The following is a 13,667-nucleotide window of genomic DNA, read 5'->3' as shown; positions in this document are numbered from 1 at the left end:
ACTGTCCCCCCAGCCACCTGTCCCCCACCAGTAGACTCGGATGTAGACCCAGCTAGGAGCCATCAGAGATCAGGTCTCTTATATAACACGAATGCCATACAAAGTAGGCGCAATAATTTTATTAATCTGCCCCCGGATTGCGCCCCCTATGTCGTCGTGTTAGCCAATGTTCCGGTGCATACCCCAGGCTCTTCCGAGCCACAAGAGGAAGTGCATGATTCCCTCAAAAACAAAGTGGTGGCTTGGCTGAGTGCTAAATGTGGTTTCCCTACTAAATTTGCTGGAGACATTATCACGACTAGGAGAGTGAATTGGATTGGTCCCTCGAGGAAAACATGTAGAGGGGATTGTGTGGTCGTGAACTTTAAATACCCACAACATGTGGCCACAGTCCTCCTACGGGCAGCATCTCTGATGGAGGACAGCAATGGTATTCAAGTGCGCCCGTTAGGGTATTTCTACAATCATGTCAACTTAGCCTCCCTGCCCAGACAAAGACTAAGTCCATTTACCCCGGTGGGGCCCAGATCGGCTCCTCAAAGTTTGTTTCAGGGACGCGATAACCTCTTTACCTTTGGTCCCCCTATTACAACTCACAACAGATTCGATGCTTTCTCAGGTCTCGATCTTTGCGATTGACGGGGTGACGGAGAGGGTACAGTGTACGATGTCATATTGGATTCAACACCAACGGTTCATGTACCTTCTTCTGATGTGGATGATAACAGTTTACCAGAGATCACAATTGATAAAGGGGACACGGTCAGACTGTTATCCTGGAACATTGCTGGTTTGCGGTCTAAGAAGGGAGACCCAAACTGGGAAAATGTTGTAAAGCGCCACGATATCATTGCCATTCAAGAGACTTGGGATATGGAGTGTGATTACTGGTTGGACGGTTTTACATCTTATTTTGTACCTGCTTTGCCTTCCCCCGCAGGCCGGAACAAAGGAGGTCTTTTGACGCTGGTATCGGTGAACATCAAGGGCAAAATCACCCCGATAGACTGTGCCTCTCATAGTTTCCTCGTATTGGAGATAATATTAGAGGATGGTTGTAAATTGCTTCTTGTTAACTGCTATAATGCACCGAACGGTCACCCAGAAACTGTGCATTTTACATGGTTATCAGACTTTTTAAGTCTTTACAGAGACAAACAATCCACTTTGTGTCGATTTATTTTAATGGGCGATTTTAATGTTCATTTGTGCTCACATTGTGCCCTAGTGGATGAAGATGGGCCAGATAGCGTGTCCCCCCCTCACCTAGAACATACACAGAAGGGTTTGGTGCTCGAAAATGTATTACGGGAAAATGAGCTGTATGAACCAGAATTCTACGATAAAAGTACACGGGTTGCCACTTATACGGGAAGGGCTAGTGATTCGATAATTGATTTTATCTTTGTTTCAAGAGGTTTTCTGAATTATGTGATTTCATATAATGCAATTGCTATGCCTATGAGTGACCATAATCCTGTGGGGTTGGAGCTAGTGAATAGCTCCTTCTTGTTAAAATCAGCTGTCTTCCATCGGTCTATATTGCCTGTAAAGGATAAGGATCAGGGGAGAAGAATTAAATGGGAGATGGTTGTACCGGACAACTTTTTCTTAACTCTATCCTCCTCAGTTTCTGAAGAGCTAAATGTGTGTGCCAACCCGTTAACTGGGAGCAAGGAGGTTATATCTTCCTTTGAAGGTATTTGCCGGTTTGTGTCCATTTGCCTCACAGCTAAAGGTCAGGGGGGCAAACACAAATCGGTGAAAGGCTGGTTTGACAAAAATTGTAGCAAAGCACACAACCGCCTTAAGAAAGCCCTCAATACTCGCCCAAGGGACAAAGCGTTAGTGGCGCGACTAAGAAAGGATTTTACCACGGCCACTAATTTGCGTAAAAATGAACTAAAGAGTAAAGCCTGGGAAGATTTAATGGATAAAGCCACCCTAAAAAACAGCGCTAAGTTTTGGTCAATTATTAACACCCCCTTACTTTCAGGCGACCAAAACTCAGTGCTGGAACTAAACATATCAGAGGAGGACTGGCTTCGGCATTTTGAAAAAATTTATGATAGTAATAGGGAGCTGGAACCTTTCACAATCCCCACTATTGAGATCCCCCTGGAGCCTGTGAGATTTGATACAATTGAGGTACTTAGAGCTATAGAGGAGACAGCAGGACGCAAGGCCCCGGGCCCCGATGGAGTGCCAGCGGATATGTTCAGGGCAAATCCGCTGTTTTGGGCCAATATTTTAACAAATGTTTTTAATGCCTCTGCCGCAGTGGGATTCCCTCAGACCTGGTCTTTAGCTACAATTGTGCCAATATTTAAAAAAGGGCAGAGAGGAGACCCAAAATGCTACAGACCAATATCGTTGCTGGACTCCTCGGTAAAAATCCTAGGAAAGGTTGTCCTAGCGAGAATATCCGCGTGGGCCAAGGGGAACAACATCCTGTCCGAGGCACAATTCGGATTTAGGTCAGGGAGGAGTACAGAGGATCAATGCCTCAATCTCCACCTCATAATTTCTAAATATACCAGAGCAAAAGGGGGAAGTATATTCCTTGGCTTCATGGACTTGTCCACAGCCTTTGATCTTGTTAATAGATCTAAGCTGTGGGCAATGCTCCTGAAGATGGGCCTCGATAGTTCCTTGGTACACTTTCTGGCGGAGCTCCATAAAGACCTGAGGGCCCGCATCAGAATGACCACTGACGGAAAGTGTACCGAGAGTTTTAGATCAACTAGAGGGGTCCGTCAGGGATGTATACTGGCGCCAATGTTGTTCACGCTATACGTGAACTCTTTGGAGGATGACCTAACGGCTGCCTCAAAGGATATCCCGAGCATGGGGGGTGCACCAATTCCGGTGCTCCTCTATGCCGATGATGCGGTGCTAATAGCCAGGACCCCAGTTGCCCTGCAAAAGTTACTCGACTCCTTCGGCAACTTTATGTCCAGTCTTGACCTGGTGGTTAACAAGAACAAATCACACACTATGTCAGTAGGATGTGGTAAACTTAAAGAAAAAACCTTTTTTTGCGATGGAGAGGTGATTACAAGTGTGAACGTTTTTACATACTTGGGAGTGATCTTTGACCAAAGGGGAACTTGGACACCGCAGTTAACATCTAAAGCGAATGCGGTGAGAAGCTCATATTCTGCAATCCTGGGGTTTACTAAGAGATTGGGGGGGAAACCAATCGAGGCTGTCCTGGCCGTTTACAAAGCCAAGACAGCCGCGATCGCTAGATACGGGGCTGCAGTCTGGGGTTATGTTAATTCTAAATGCATTCAGACAGAGGAAAACAAATTTCTTCGTTCTCTGTTGGGACTACCCCAGTCAACTGCCACTCACTCTTTACATCTTGAGCTGGGTTTGGGTTACATTCTAGATATAATCAATCTAGCTCCACACTTGATGTGGATCAAGCTCTGGCTTAACCCGAACCTCAGCCTTAATCACAGGATAATCAAAGACTGTCTTATATTAGATCACAGGAGGGATATTCAGTGGCTGTCATATATTGAATCTATGGCCGCACATTTGGGACGCCCTGAAATCTTTAATAGCCCAGAATCCCTGTGCAAAGCTGATTTGCTGTGGGTGAAGACCAATTTCATCAGATTACGTATGGCCGAGCGTGAAGCGGATGAGTTATGTAAACCCTCTGTGAGGGCTCATGTATTGATAACCCCATCTTTTGAGTTGGCTCCTTATTTGTCAGTGGTCACTAATTCTTTTCATAGGTGGCTACTGTCCAAATTCCGTTTTAACCAAATTTATATGGTTTTGCGGGACGAGAAAGACTGGTGTAAGCTCGAGGAATCGTCCCCATGCAAATGCGATGGTTTCTCCACTCAGGATAATGCCCATTTTCTGTTCTTCTGTTCTTTTTATCACGAACCTCGTACCCGATATTTAAAATCAATTCTGAAGGAGCTGGGTTTTACGCAGTACAAGCCTGCATTGTTATATTTACAGATGATGCATTCCCCTGTAATTATGTATTGCACTGCTAGCTTTTTGGCTGCATCTGTTAGACGTAAGAGATCAAGGTTAAGATTGGAATCACAGATGAGGACAGATACTTGAATTCATGTTTATTGTAGTGTTGAGTGCAAACTGTAATGAATTTTGTGTAAATAATGCCTTTTTAACTTGCTTTTAAAATCCACCTACTGTTTAATACTGTTTTAACCTGTTTCTTAAGATATATGAATGTATGATATTTGTTGTAGAATACTTTTATGATTTTAATTAATCGAATAAAGTGGACTTTGACTGACTGACTGACTGAGTATTTAAATGGCATGCCTGAACCAGACAACTCAGATTCGATGGAGCTAGAGAAGAAGGACTAAGAAGAGTGTTGAAATGACGGACACTGGATAAATTTGAAGCACTTTATTGATTCATGACAGCACCACCAACAGACACTGCCAGCTCGTCGGTACCCACCCTCCAACTGTCTCCACAGAGACATCACCATGGAGACCTAGAACATGCAGCACGAGCTAGAACACAGAGCAAAACAGAGCATAGCAATACAAGCTATCACAACACATCCCCCTTACTAATAATACAAAAATGGAAAGAAAAGAATCAAGAGAAGAGGCAGAAAAGTAAAGTGTAGAAACATAAGAAAGAAACTAAGGAGAAGGAAATAAAGAACAAAAGGGAAGACCAGAGAAACAAAGAAGAGAGTAATACCACAAAGTATCAGTACATTTCATAATCCATGAACCATCTAGGAGGACAGTGGGACCTAGAAGGGAAGGTCCTAGCATGAGCACCAAAAGAAGAATTCATTTTCGACAAATCAGTTTCTTGCAAATTTGTATCTGAACAAGAAGGGTACAGTGACTTGTCACCATTGAACTTCACAATTCGCGACATGCTCCACTTACCACCATTGTGCACTGTCACAATATTCCTCTGGATAGAAGTTATGACAAAAGGACCCATAAACTCAGTGACACCCTTCCTTTGCCACCTGGGTTTTTTGCCCATCACCCATTCACCCACACTCCATGATCTTTCCCTCACTGATTTTTTTAAATCATATCTCTCCTTATATCTCCTTTGATAGGATTTAATCCTCGCATCCACCTCCTCCTTATCCAAAGAAATAGCATCCCTCGAAGGCAACCACCCAGGATTCAACTTAGTGTGAGCTGGCGTGCCACGCAACAACTGGAATGGAAAACACAGCATAACATAATTAACTGTGTCTCAAAAAACTTCCTTAAGTGGGACTCTTGATTCTAAAGCTCTTTGAACACAAGCCTTAACCACCCTGTTCATGCGTTCCTCAAGACCATTGGCCTGCGGAGCATAAAGAGCTGTTCTAAGATGGGTTATACCAAAATCTTTCAAGAAATCTTCCATATCTTAGGAAGTAAATTGTACACCGTTGTCAGTGATGAAGAACTCGGGAATACCTTCACAGGCAAATTCATCTTTGAGGAAGTTCAGAAATACTTTAGTGCTGGCAGTGCTCACACACCTAGTGGAAACCCACTTTGAAGAGTAATCTACCAAAAGAATAACAAATCTCTCAGAAGGCCGCAACAACTCAAATGGACCCATAAGGTCTAAACCCAGCTTAGTCCAAGGTTCACGTGGGACCTCCACTGGAGATAGAGGAGCAGAACTGGCGACCCGAGTCTTGTCATTTGTGGCTCATTGGTAACACTATTTGACTACTTCCTCTACCTGATGGTCCATTCCTGGCCACCAATACCTCTCACGGAGCCGGGCCTTAGTGAGACTCCTTCCTAAGTGCCCCTCATGTGCAAGATTGCCAGGTTTGGGTCTCAAGTTACAAGGGGGTACTAGTCTTTCATTTTGAAGTAACGTTACTTCATCTCTAATGGACCAGAAAGGTACCAAATCAGCGCCAACACTCTTGCTCCCAGGCCACCATTTGACCACAAAGTCAGCAACAACAGGCAGGAGTACATCTTGAGATTTGACTTCTGCCCACTGATCTTCTGTGATAGCAGGTTCCTTGACCCAACAAATTTTCATGGATTCAGTATCACAAATGTCATCACTGTCCTCAATAGGTAACCTGGACAGACAGTCTGCAGCTTTATTATCAGAACCAGGAAGATATTGCACCTGGAAATTGAACTCCTCCCGGCCTTCACTCCATCGCTTCAACCTGGAGGTCAATCTCTCACTCTCCGTGCAAGAGAACACTTACACTAAAGGACGGTGGTCAGACCTTACAACAAAAGGTAGTCCCCACAAATAAAATTTTAAATGCCTAATGGCCCAAGCAATGGCAAACGCCTCTCTCTCAATGCATGATTATTGTTGTTCAGCTTTTTTTAGTGCCCTGGATGCAAATGCAACAACTTTCTCAACCCTATCATCCAATTGTGTAACAATCACACCCAGTCCAGACAGACTAGCATCAGTAGTGAGCACTGTCTTCTTCCTTGTATCAAAATGACCAATGGTGGGAATTTCACGAATGGTTCGTTTAACAGAGCAGAAAGCTGCATTACAACCATCTGTCCAAGCAAATTGGGTTCCCTTCTTGAGCAAAGCTCTAATTGGCTCCACGATGGTCGCAAAACCCTTGACAAACTTAGAGTAGAACTCAGCAAGCCCAAGAAAGGACCTCACTCGTTCCTTATCAGTGGGAGCAGGAGCTTTGACAATGCTCTTGGTCAATTCTAATTTAGGTTGGATACCCTCCCCAGAGATAACATGGCCTAAATAAGTGACAGAGGACACACCAATTCTACATTTCTGTCTGTTGACAGTGAGTCCTTTGTCCAAAAACCTCATGAGAACTTCCCTCAACATGGTGTCATGTTCAATGTCATCTTTTCCATAAATCAAAATATCATCTTGGAAGAACAAGATGTTGGACATATCATCGAGAACCATCTTCATGACACGCTAGAAGCATGCAGCTGCCAAGGCTAATCCAAACGGCATCCTGACAAAACGAAAAGGTCCCAGCGGCGTCACAAAGGATGTAAGATGTTTGGGGTCCTGGTGGAGAGGTACTTTATGATACGCAGACGACAGATCTAATACACTAAAAACGTTGGCCCCATTGAGCATGGTAATGGACTCAGCGATGTTAGGGAGAGGCTGACGATCCATCCATATCCACTTGTTCAAGCTTCTTAAGTCCTCACACATTCTGATATTCTTCCCACCATCCTTGGGGGCCAAAACCACTGGTGCCAACCATTCTGAGGACTCAGTTTCCTCAATGACATTCAAAGCCACCAGCCTATTCTGTTCAACCTTCAGGGGTCCTAACATCATATTTGGAACCTTCCTGACTTTATGTACACAAGGCACAGCATTCTTTTTGAGGATAATGCGATGCTCAAAGTCCTTCAATAGACCAACTCTGTCAGTAAATACTTGAACCTTCTTGAGGGAATTTATCAAAGAACTTGTTGGTGTCAGAACCATCATTTACTACCATGACTTGGTCCGAGGGATTTCGTGCATTAGGATTGAGAATTATTCCTAAATCTCTTTGGTGTCTCCAACCTAAGAGATTATCTCCATGCTTGGTCACATATATCTTGCTAATAGTTTCCCTCCCCTTGAAATGTATTCTCATAACTGTATAACCAAAAACATCAATACATGCACCACCATAACTGACGGGGTTAATATCAGGGAGAAGCAGATGAATATCAGGAAATAGCTTGTTCCACAATTCATTACCCACCATCGTGAAGGGAGAACCAGGATCTGCCAAGACTACAAGCAATTTGCCACCAATCTCAACCTCACACTCAGGTATGTTTATGGAGTCAGCATCAACCATTCCATCACTCCTCACATTCGACACTACCATCCTAGGATTGTCTTTTATGGTTTCTACACTTTCTACCGTGTGCACTTTCCCACCAGACCTACAAACTCTGGCGCAATGACTCTTAATCCCACACTTAGGACAAGTTGAATTTCTCGAATAACAATTAGGGTTCTTGGAAGTATGATTGAGACTCACACAACAATAGCATTTGATCTTAGATGAGTCATTGTGGGATTTGACCCTAGGTGTTTGAACCACTTTGCAAACATTGTCAATGGGATCTGGTGGAACATCTTTGAGCAGTACTTCATGAATACTACTAGGGATTGGAACATCCTCCGATACAGGTTTTTGAGCTTTCATTATTTTTTACCCTACCAGAGGTGTTCTCCACACCCTCCACGAGAGCAATAGCTTCCTTAAGTGAGGGATTCCTTGACAGAAGCTTTTCCTGTACCCTGGAGCTATTAGTACATCTGACCAACAGGTTACGAATTAAAGAGTCAGTCTAATCACCAAATTTGCAAGTACGGGCAAGAGTTTTCAAGGAAGCAATGTACTTCCCAACTTTTTCATTAGGCTCTTGGACTCTCATGAAGAATTTATGGCGTTCAAGTACGACATTAATTCGTGGACCAAAATAAGTTTCAAGCATTTTCACAGACATTTCAAAGACATCTCTGGGTTCACCATCACCTTCACCAATAGGTGCTTCATCAATGTTTTCATAAATGTTGTGTCCCTCAATTCACAGGTTGTGAAGTAAAATAGCCTGTTTCCTATGAGCTGAGAATTTTTCACCACCTATAGCCACAAGGTAGGAATCAAACAACTTCTTCCATCTTTTCCAGGGAAGTAATGGCTCACCTTTCTCACAAAGAAATGCTGGGGGTTGACTCATGGAGGTTGTAGACATGCTGGCAGAGTAATTCAGTTAATAATGAAAGGAAAAACAAATATACTTGTAAATATGTAACGTTGTGCCCAAAAGTTGAAGAAGATTCAAGAAAATTCAATCGCACGAAAATGCGATGAAAAACGGGGCATTTGTTTCCTTATGCGTACATCCATTGCCAAGGAAACTCCAAGCAAAGGAAACAAAGATAGCGGCGTGCGCATAGCGCGATAATGTAGTGGCAGCATGAAGACGCTGATGACAATGCGCAAGGATGATACATGAGGACGCTGATGACACTCGGCAACGATGTCATGAGCCGCTGCGCGAGCACCAGCACAGGTCAAGAAGGAGCCATTTCAGCGCACCAAGCAAAGCAATGGAGAAATAAGGTAAAAACTTCACCAATGGTATTGATCTGTGCAGTCAGGTCAGGCGTCAGCATGTGTTGAAACAAATAAACTGAATAGGCGGTGAGATGAGGTTGCAGCAAAGAGATTCAGCCGAAATCCATCAGCAGAAATCCGTGGGTTCACGGGGGAGTTGGTGGTGAGCGCTTGTCCCCCACAAGCATTACCCATCGCCACTGTCAAAATGCCGAACACTGGATAAATTTGAATCACTTTATTGATTCATGACAGCATCACCAACAGACACTGCCAGCTCGTCAGTCCCCAGCCTCCAACTGTCTCCACAGAGACATCACCATGGAGACCTAGAACATGCAGCATGAGCTAGAACACAGAGCAAAACAGAGCATAGCAATACAAGCTATTACAACAAAAAGTCACTGCCTGGTGAGAACAGCAGAACAGCTATCGTCTTTTTGGCGTGAAACCCTGCCTGCTTGCAACTCTCTTGATAATCGTGAAAAAGCGACTCGTCTTGCAAGCTGGAGAACTACCACAGCCTTGGGTAGCCTGCCAGCACAGGGGAAATTGCCTACAGGCCCCCTTGGAGTAGAGGAGCTACACCCCTGCAGTCTGCAGGCATCGAACAGGCAGAGCCCAGTCCACTGCATTGCAGCTTCCTGGCCCGACTGACGCCGCAGATAACCAGAAGAAGGTGCCCATGCTCTGGAAAGTCAGCTCTGTCTCCCCACCAAGTGTGAAGACACCAGGGCCAACTGAAGTTGTGCAGCACCAACCCCTGGGGTACCGGATACACTGCGCCAAACACCGACAGTGAGAGTCCAGTTTGGAGTCTCACTGCACCATGACTGAGCCACTGTCGAGGGACATCAGCATGACTCAGACCCGATTTGTGAGTGGTCCAGCTCACCTGATTTTACCCCTGCCAGATGTTTGTCTCTAGCAGTGAGGGCACCTTTTGCTCCCAGCCCAGCTGACCCAACCACTCTGCAAACGAGCTAGCTGGATACCGGATACTTTTGAACGAAGTTCATGGTTTCACAAAATATATAAAAATAAGTGTTATTTTTCTAATTTGGTCTCGAATTTATTTGTTGAGTGCATGTTTCATTTATTGCTTGTGTAAATACAACAAATGAGTAGCAATACCCTTTGATAAGCCTAACTACTCGCCCACACTACCACAAAAGAGAGTGTTAGTATTATCTACTTTAGCCTCTGTAAGCCAATTGTGGACCCACTGGACTCTCTACATAGTGTACTTTTTTTAGTGCACAATATAGAGAGCCAGCTTCCTACAGTCATCCAATCCTCTTACCTTGCTTCAATATTTGTGGACCATTATACTATTTTAGGCTTTTATATTGCAACTTCCATCCCTATATTTTTAATTGGTGATATTGTAAATTCTTCTATGCTTAAGCTTGTTTGCAGGAGATGGGCACTCACTAGACAATGTTAGATTTAAAGATTTGAAACAAATTTACTAGTTAGATCGATACAATGGTATAATCCCACTCAGCCTTTTGTCTCTTGGCAATGTGCGTAAAATATGTTGGTCTGCCTGCTGAAAAGCATCCATTTAGTTACTTGCCACAAGATTTAGTGAATCAATCAAATAAGTGCCCAATATATTTGTTAATTGTGCAAGGTATACTGGATCTGGAATATTCAATAATTTGTTCTCCTTTTGTATCGATTCATTGATTGAACTGAAGTACATTACATTTAAAATAAAATCCCCATTTGTTTTAATATTAACGGTGGTATTTAGTGCCTACAACCTTGAGAGATAATTTATGAGTGGAATGGTGTTTTACTTTCTTTCAGCTGATCTGGAATGGAAATATATGTTTCATATTCGCAAATCTAAACTGTCTAATCATTTCTTCAGATGTTGCAGCTTCACACCTAATAGCCAAGCAATTATGGTTTGGATTCTTTCAGTTTTAATTTTAATTCAGTTGTCACAAGAGTCCCTGCTGGCCTACTCATTACTGAGAGTTTATCTTCTGAGCTGTGAACAATTTCATATCCTTAGGGCATCAACTCTCCAGGTCTCTTGCAAACATATACATGTTAATGTCAAAGTTGGAAATAAATGTCACTGCGTTACCTTGGCCATATAATTGAATCCATCCTGCTACAATCCACAAGCAATTTTCAACATGTTGATATTACAGAGGTGGTGAGACTGATGTTTCTCATTATATTGATTTTGGCTTACATATTGGCATAACCTCATTTTTCCCTAACATTGCAGGCAGCCAGGACTCATTTTGATTCAGGATTTTTGCATTGTTCATCTTGAATAAACGAATATTCAAGTCAGTAAGATTTTGTAATTTCTAAACTTACATGGTTTGGGACCAATAACTGCTTTGAAACCTTGCGTTCTCCAGCCTTCCCCTGTATATCTACTTTCACTTGTGTTCTACCTCTAGGTCCATTTGTTTGGGTCACTTATGACTTTTATTCTGTCCTTAGTATAGCCTCTTTATGATATACCAGTGGGTGGTTGAAATGTGATTAAGGGATCTTGAATTTGTATCATAATTGTAGGATATCGCTCAGGTTGGGTAGCTGAAATCATATTTCCCTATTGACCGATGTTTCTTGCTGGGTCAATATATATTCCAGTTCTTCTTAGGGCCTTCAAGTAATTTTAGTTGTTTCTTGTTTCTCAGCAGGCCGGATCTCAAGAAAGGTTATCTTAATTATTGATAACTCAGAGAACATATCATAGTTGGGGAGTGCTTTTAATAATTTCAAAATGTTGCCCCGATTTCGACTGTCTTGTGGAGCCTTTGAAGTGTATGGAGGAGTTAATAGAATAGCAAGATTTGCATTTTCTCCACCTTTTGTCAAAAGGTTGAGTTTGACTACTGGGTTCATCTCTTTCGTAATGTTGCTAAGAGCTCTCTGGTTCCATACATCAAGGGATTTCTTACCTTTTACTTCTTATGATCTTATTTCACTTATATTGTCTATTTTGTTCTCTTTCATAGCTACTTTTTTAGGGGGCCATTTACATTTTTTAATTTTTATTTTGTTCTCCATTTGTATCTGAGTAACTTTCTCTTGGTATGGTGAAATCAGATTTTTTCTCCACTGGCATTAAGTTCATGCACTGTTTTGTTGTACAAATTTGATTCAACAAAATATAACTATGCTGAGCTGACTGGTCTAATTCACCTTGAGCAGAGCTGGGTATAACTTCATCATTATTTAAGTTTGAACTCATTTGAGAAGATGGTAGGTCTGCCTGGAGGTTAGTTGGAGATAATTCCGTTTAGTTCTTGGTTTTACTTCTACATTGTACAGAATATGTTTGATTTGGTACATTTGCGATTCATTGGCTGGTTCTAATTCACCTTGAGCTGGGGATAACTTCATCGTTATTTAAGTTTGAACTCATTTAACAAAATGGTAGGTCTGCCTGAAGGTTAGTTGGAGATAATTCCATTTCGTTTTTGGTTTTACTTCTACATTGTACACAATATGGTTGATTTGGCACATTTGCGATTCATTGGCTGGTTTCCTGAAGTTAACTTATATCAGTTGCCCCTCATAGCTTGCCATGTTGGGTTGAGTTATTGGTATTGCAACTCTGGTTATTTTCTACTTTATTGTTGCTTTTAACTTGATTGGCGTTGCTGTTTCAATTGGTTGGTAGATTGAAGATTGCTGTTGTAGGGGACAAATATCGGAGAATAGCCTTTGGAGCTGATCACCTTTCGCCACCATCGCTTCACCTTCTGTTGCTCTTTGGTCTTCTTATTAATTTTCTTTGACTTTTTTTTGTTCTTTTTAACATATACTGAGTGAAGTTTAACTGCTCCTCGTTCCTCTCTTCTCTTGTCCCCACTGTTGCTGGTCACTATGTCGGGAGCAAGTATGTTTAAATCTTCAGCTTTTACGAGTTCAGGTGATTGCAGATTTTCATTCATATTAGCATCTTTTTTTCTATGAAAAGATTTACAAAGATTTGGGGTCCTGCTTCAGCCGCTGATAAACTTCTGCATCTGATACAAATTCATTGGTTTGAATTGTTTTTGATGCAATTCATTAAACCAATTAAAAAATCCAGTATTTGTAAAGCGTAAACAATTGTCCGAGGGGGTCAAGGCGCTGGGTGCCGTTGGGAAGAATAATCGAGCTATTGCCCAGAGTCACATGGTGCTGAGCTGACCTGCCACCGGTGATCGAACCGTGAGCCCCCATGTTCGGTAATCAGACGCCTGGGACGCTGCGCCACACCTCTTCTGCAAAATGTGTTGTTGGGTATGTATGTAGCCACGTCTGGATTTTTTTTTTTTAAACCGTCGAACATTTACTGTAAAATATTTGGTACATTTGCACGCTGGTCTGGACCGGACTGAAAACCAAAAATAGGCCCTGTCCAAAAAAAGGTCAGACCAGCCCTACACTGTAGGAGGCAGTGACTAGAATGTGGCTATGGACGCATGTATATTCCACGGCAGCCCCACCCTGCTCTGAGAGCAGCCCACTTGGAACATGCCAGAATGACCAGTCCGGCCATTCAGTACTGCTCAAGACGTTTATGCTTTTCCCACAAGCAAGACAAATGGGTTTC

The 13,667-nt window shown here is 42.7% G+C and overlaps 1 protein-coding gene across 1 annotated transcript in view; it reads left to right on the top strand.

Moving 5' to 3' along the window:
- The window catches only part of LOC146822898 (uncharacterized), a 58,193-nt gene extending 53,017 nt beyond the window's left edge, over nucleotides 1–5,176 (top strand). The window contains exons 5-6 of the mRNA XM_085606328.1: nucleotides 1,631–2,148; nucleotides 5,093–5,176. Of these exons, the coding sequence (XP_085462454.1) occupies nucleotides 1,631–2,148; nucleotides 5,093–5,176 (602 nt within the window). The remainder of the gene's footprint in view (nucleotides 1–1,630; nucleotides 2,149–5,092) is intronic.
- The last annotated feature ends 8,491 nt before the right edge of the window (nucleotides 5,177–13,667 follow it).

This window comes from Triturus cristatus, chromosome 5_2 (genome assembly GCF_964204655.1).
Source record: "Triturus cristatus chromosome 5_2, aTriCri1.1, whole genome shotgun sequence".
Taxonomy (NCBI): Eukaryota; Metazoa; Chordata; class Amphibia; order Caudata; family Salamandridae; genus Triturus; species Triturus cristatus.
The sequence above is the reverse complement of the archived record's forward strand: the minus strand, read 5'-3'. Positions and strand labels throughout refer to the sequence as shown.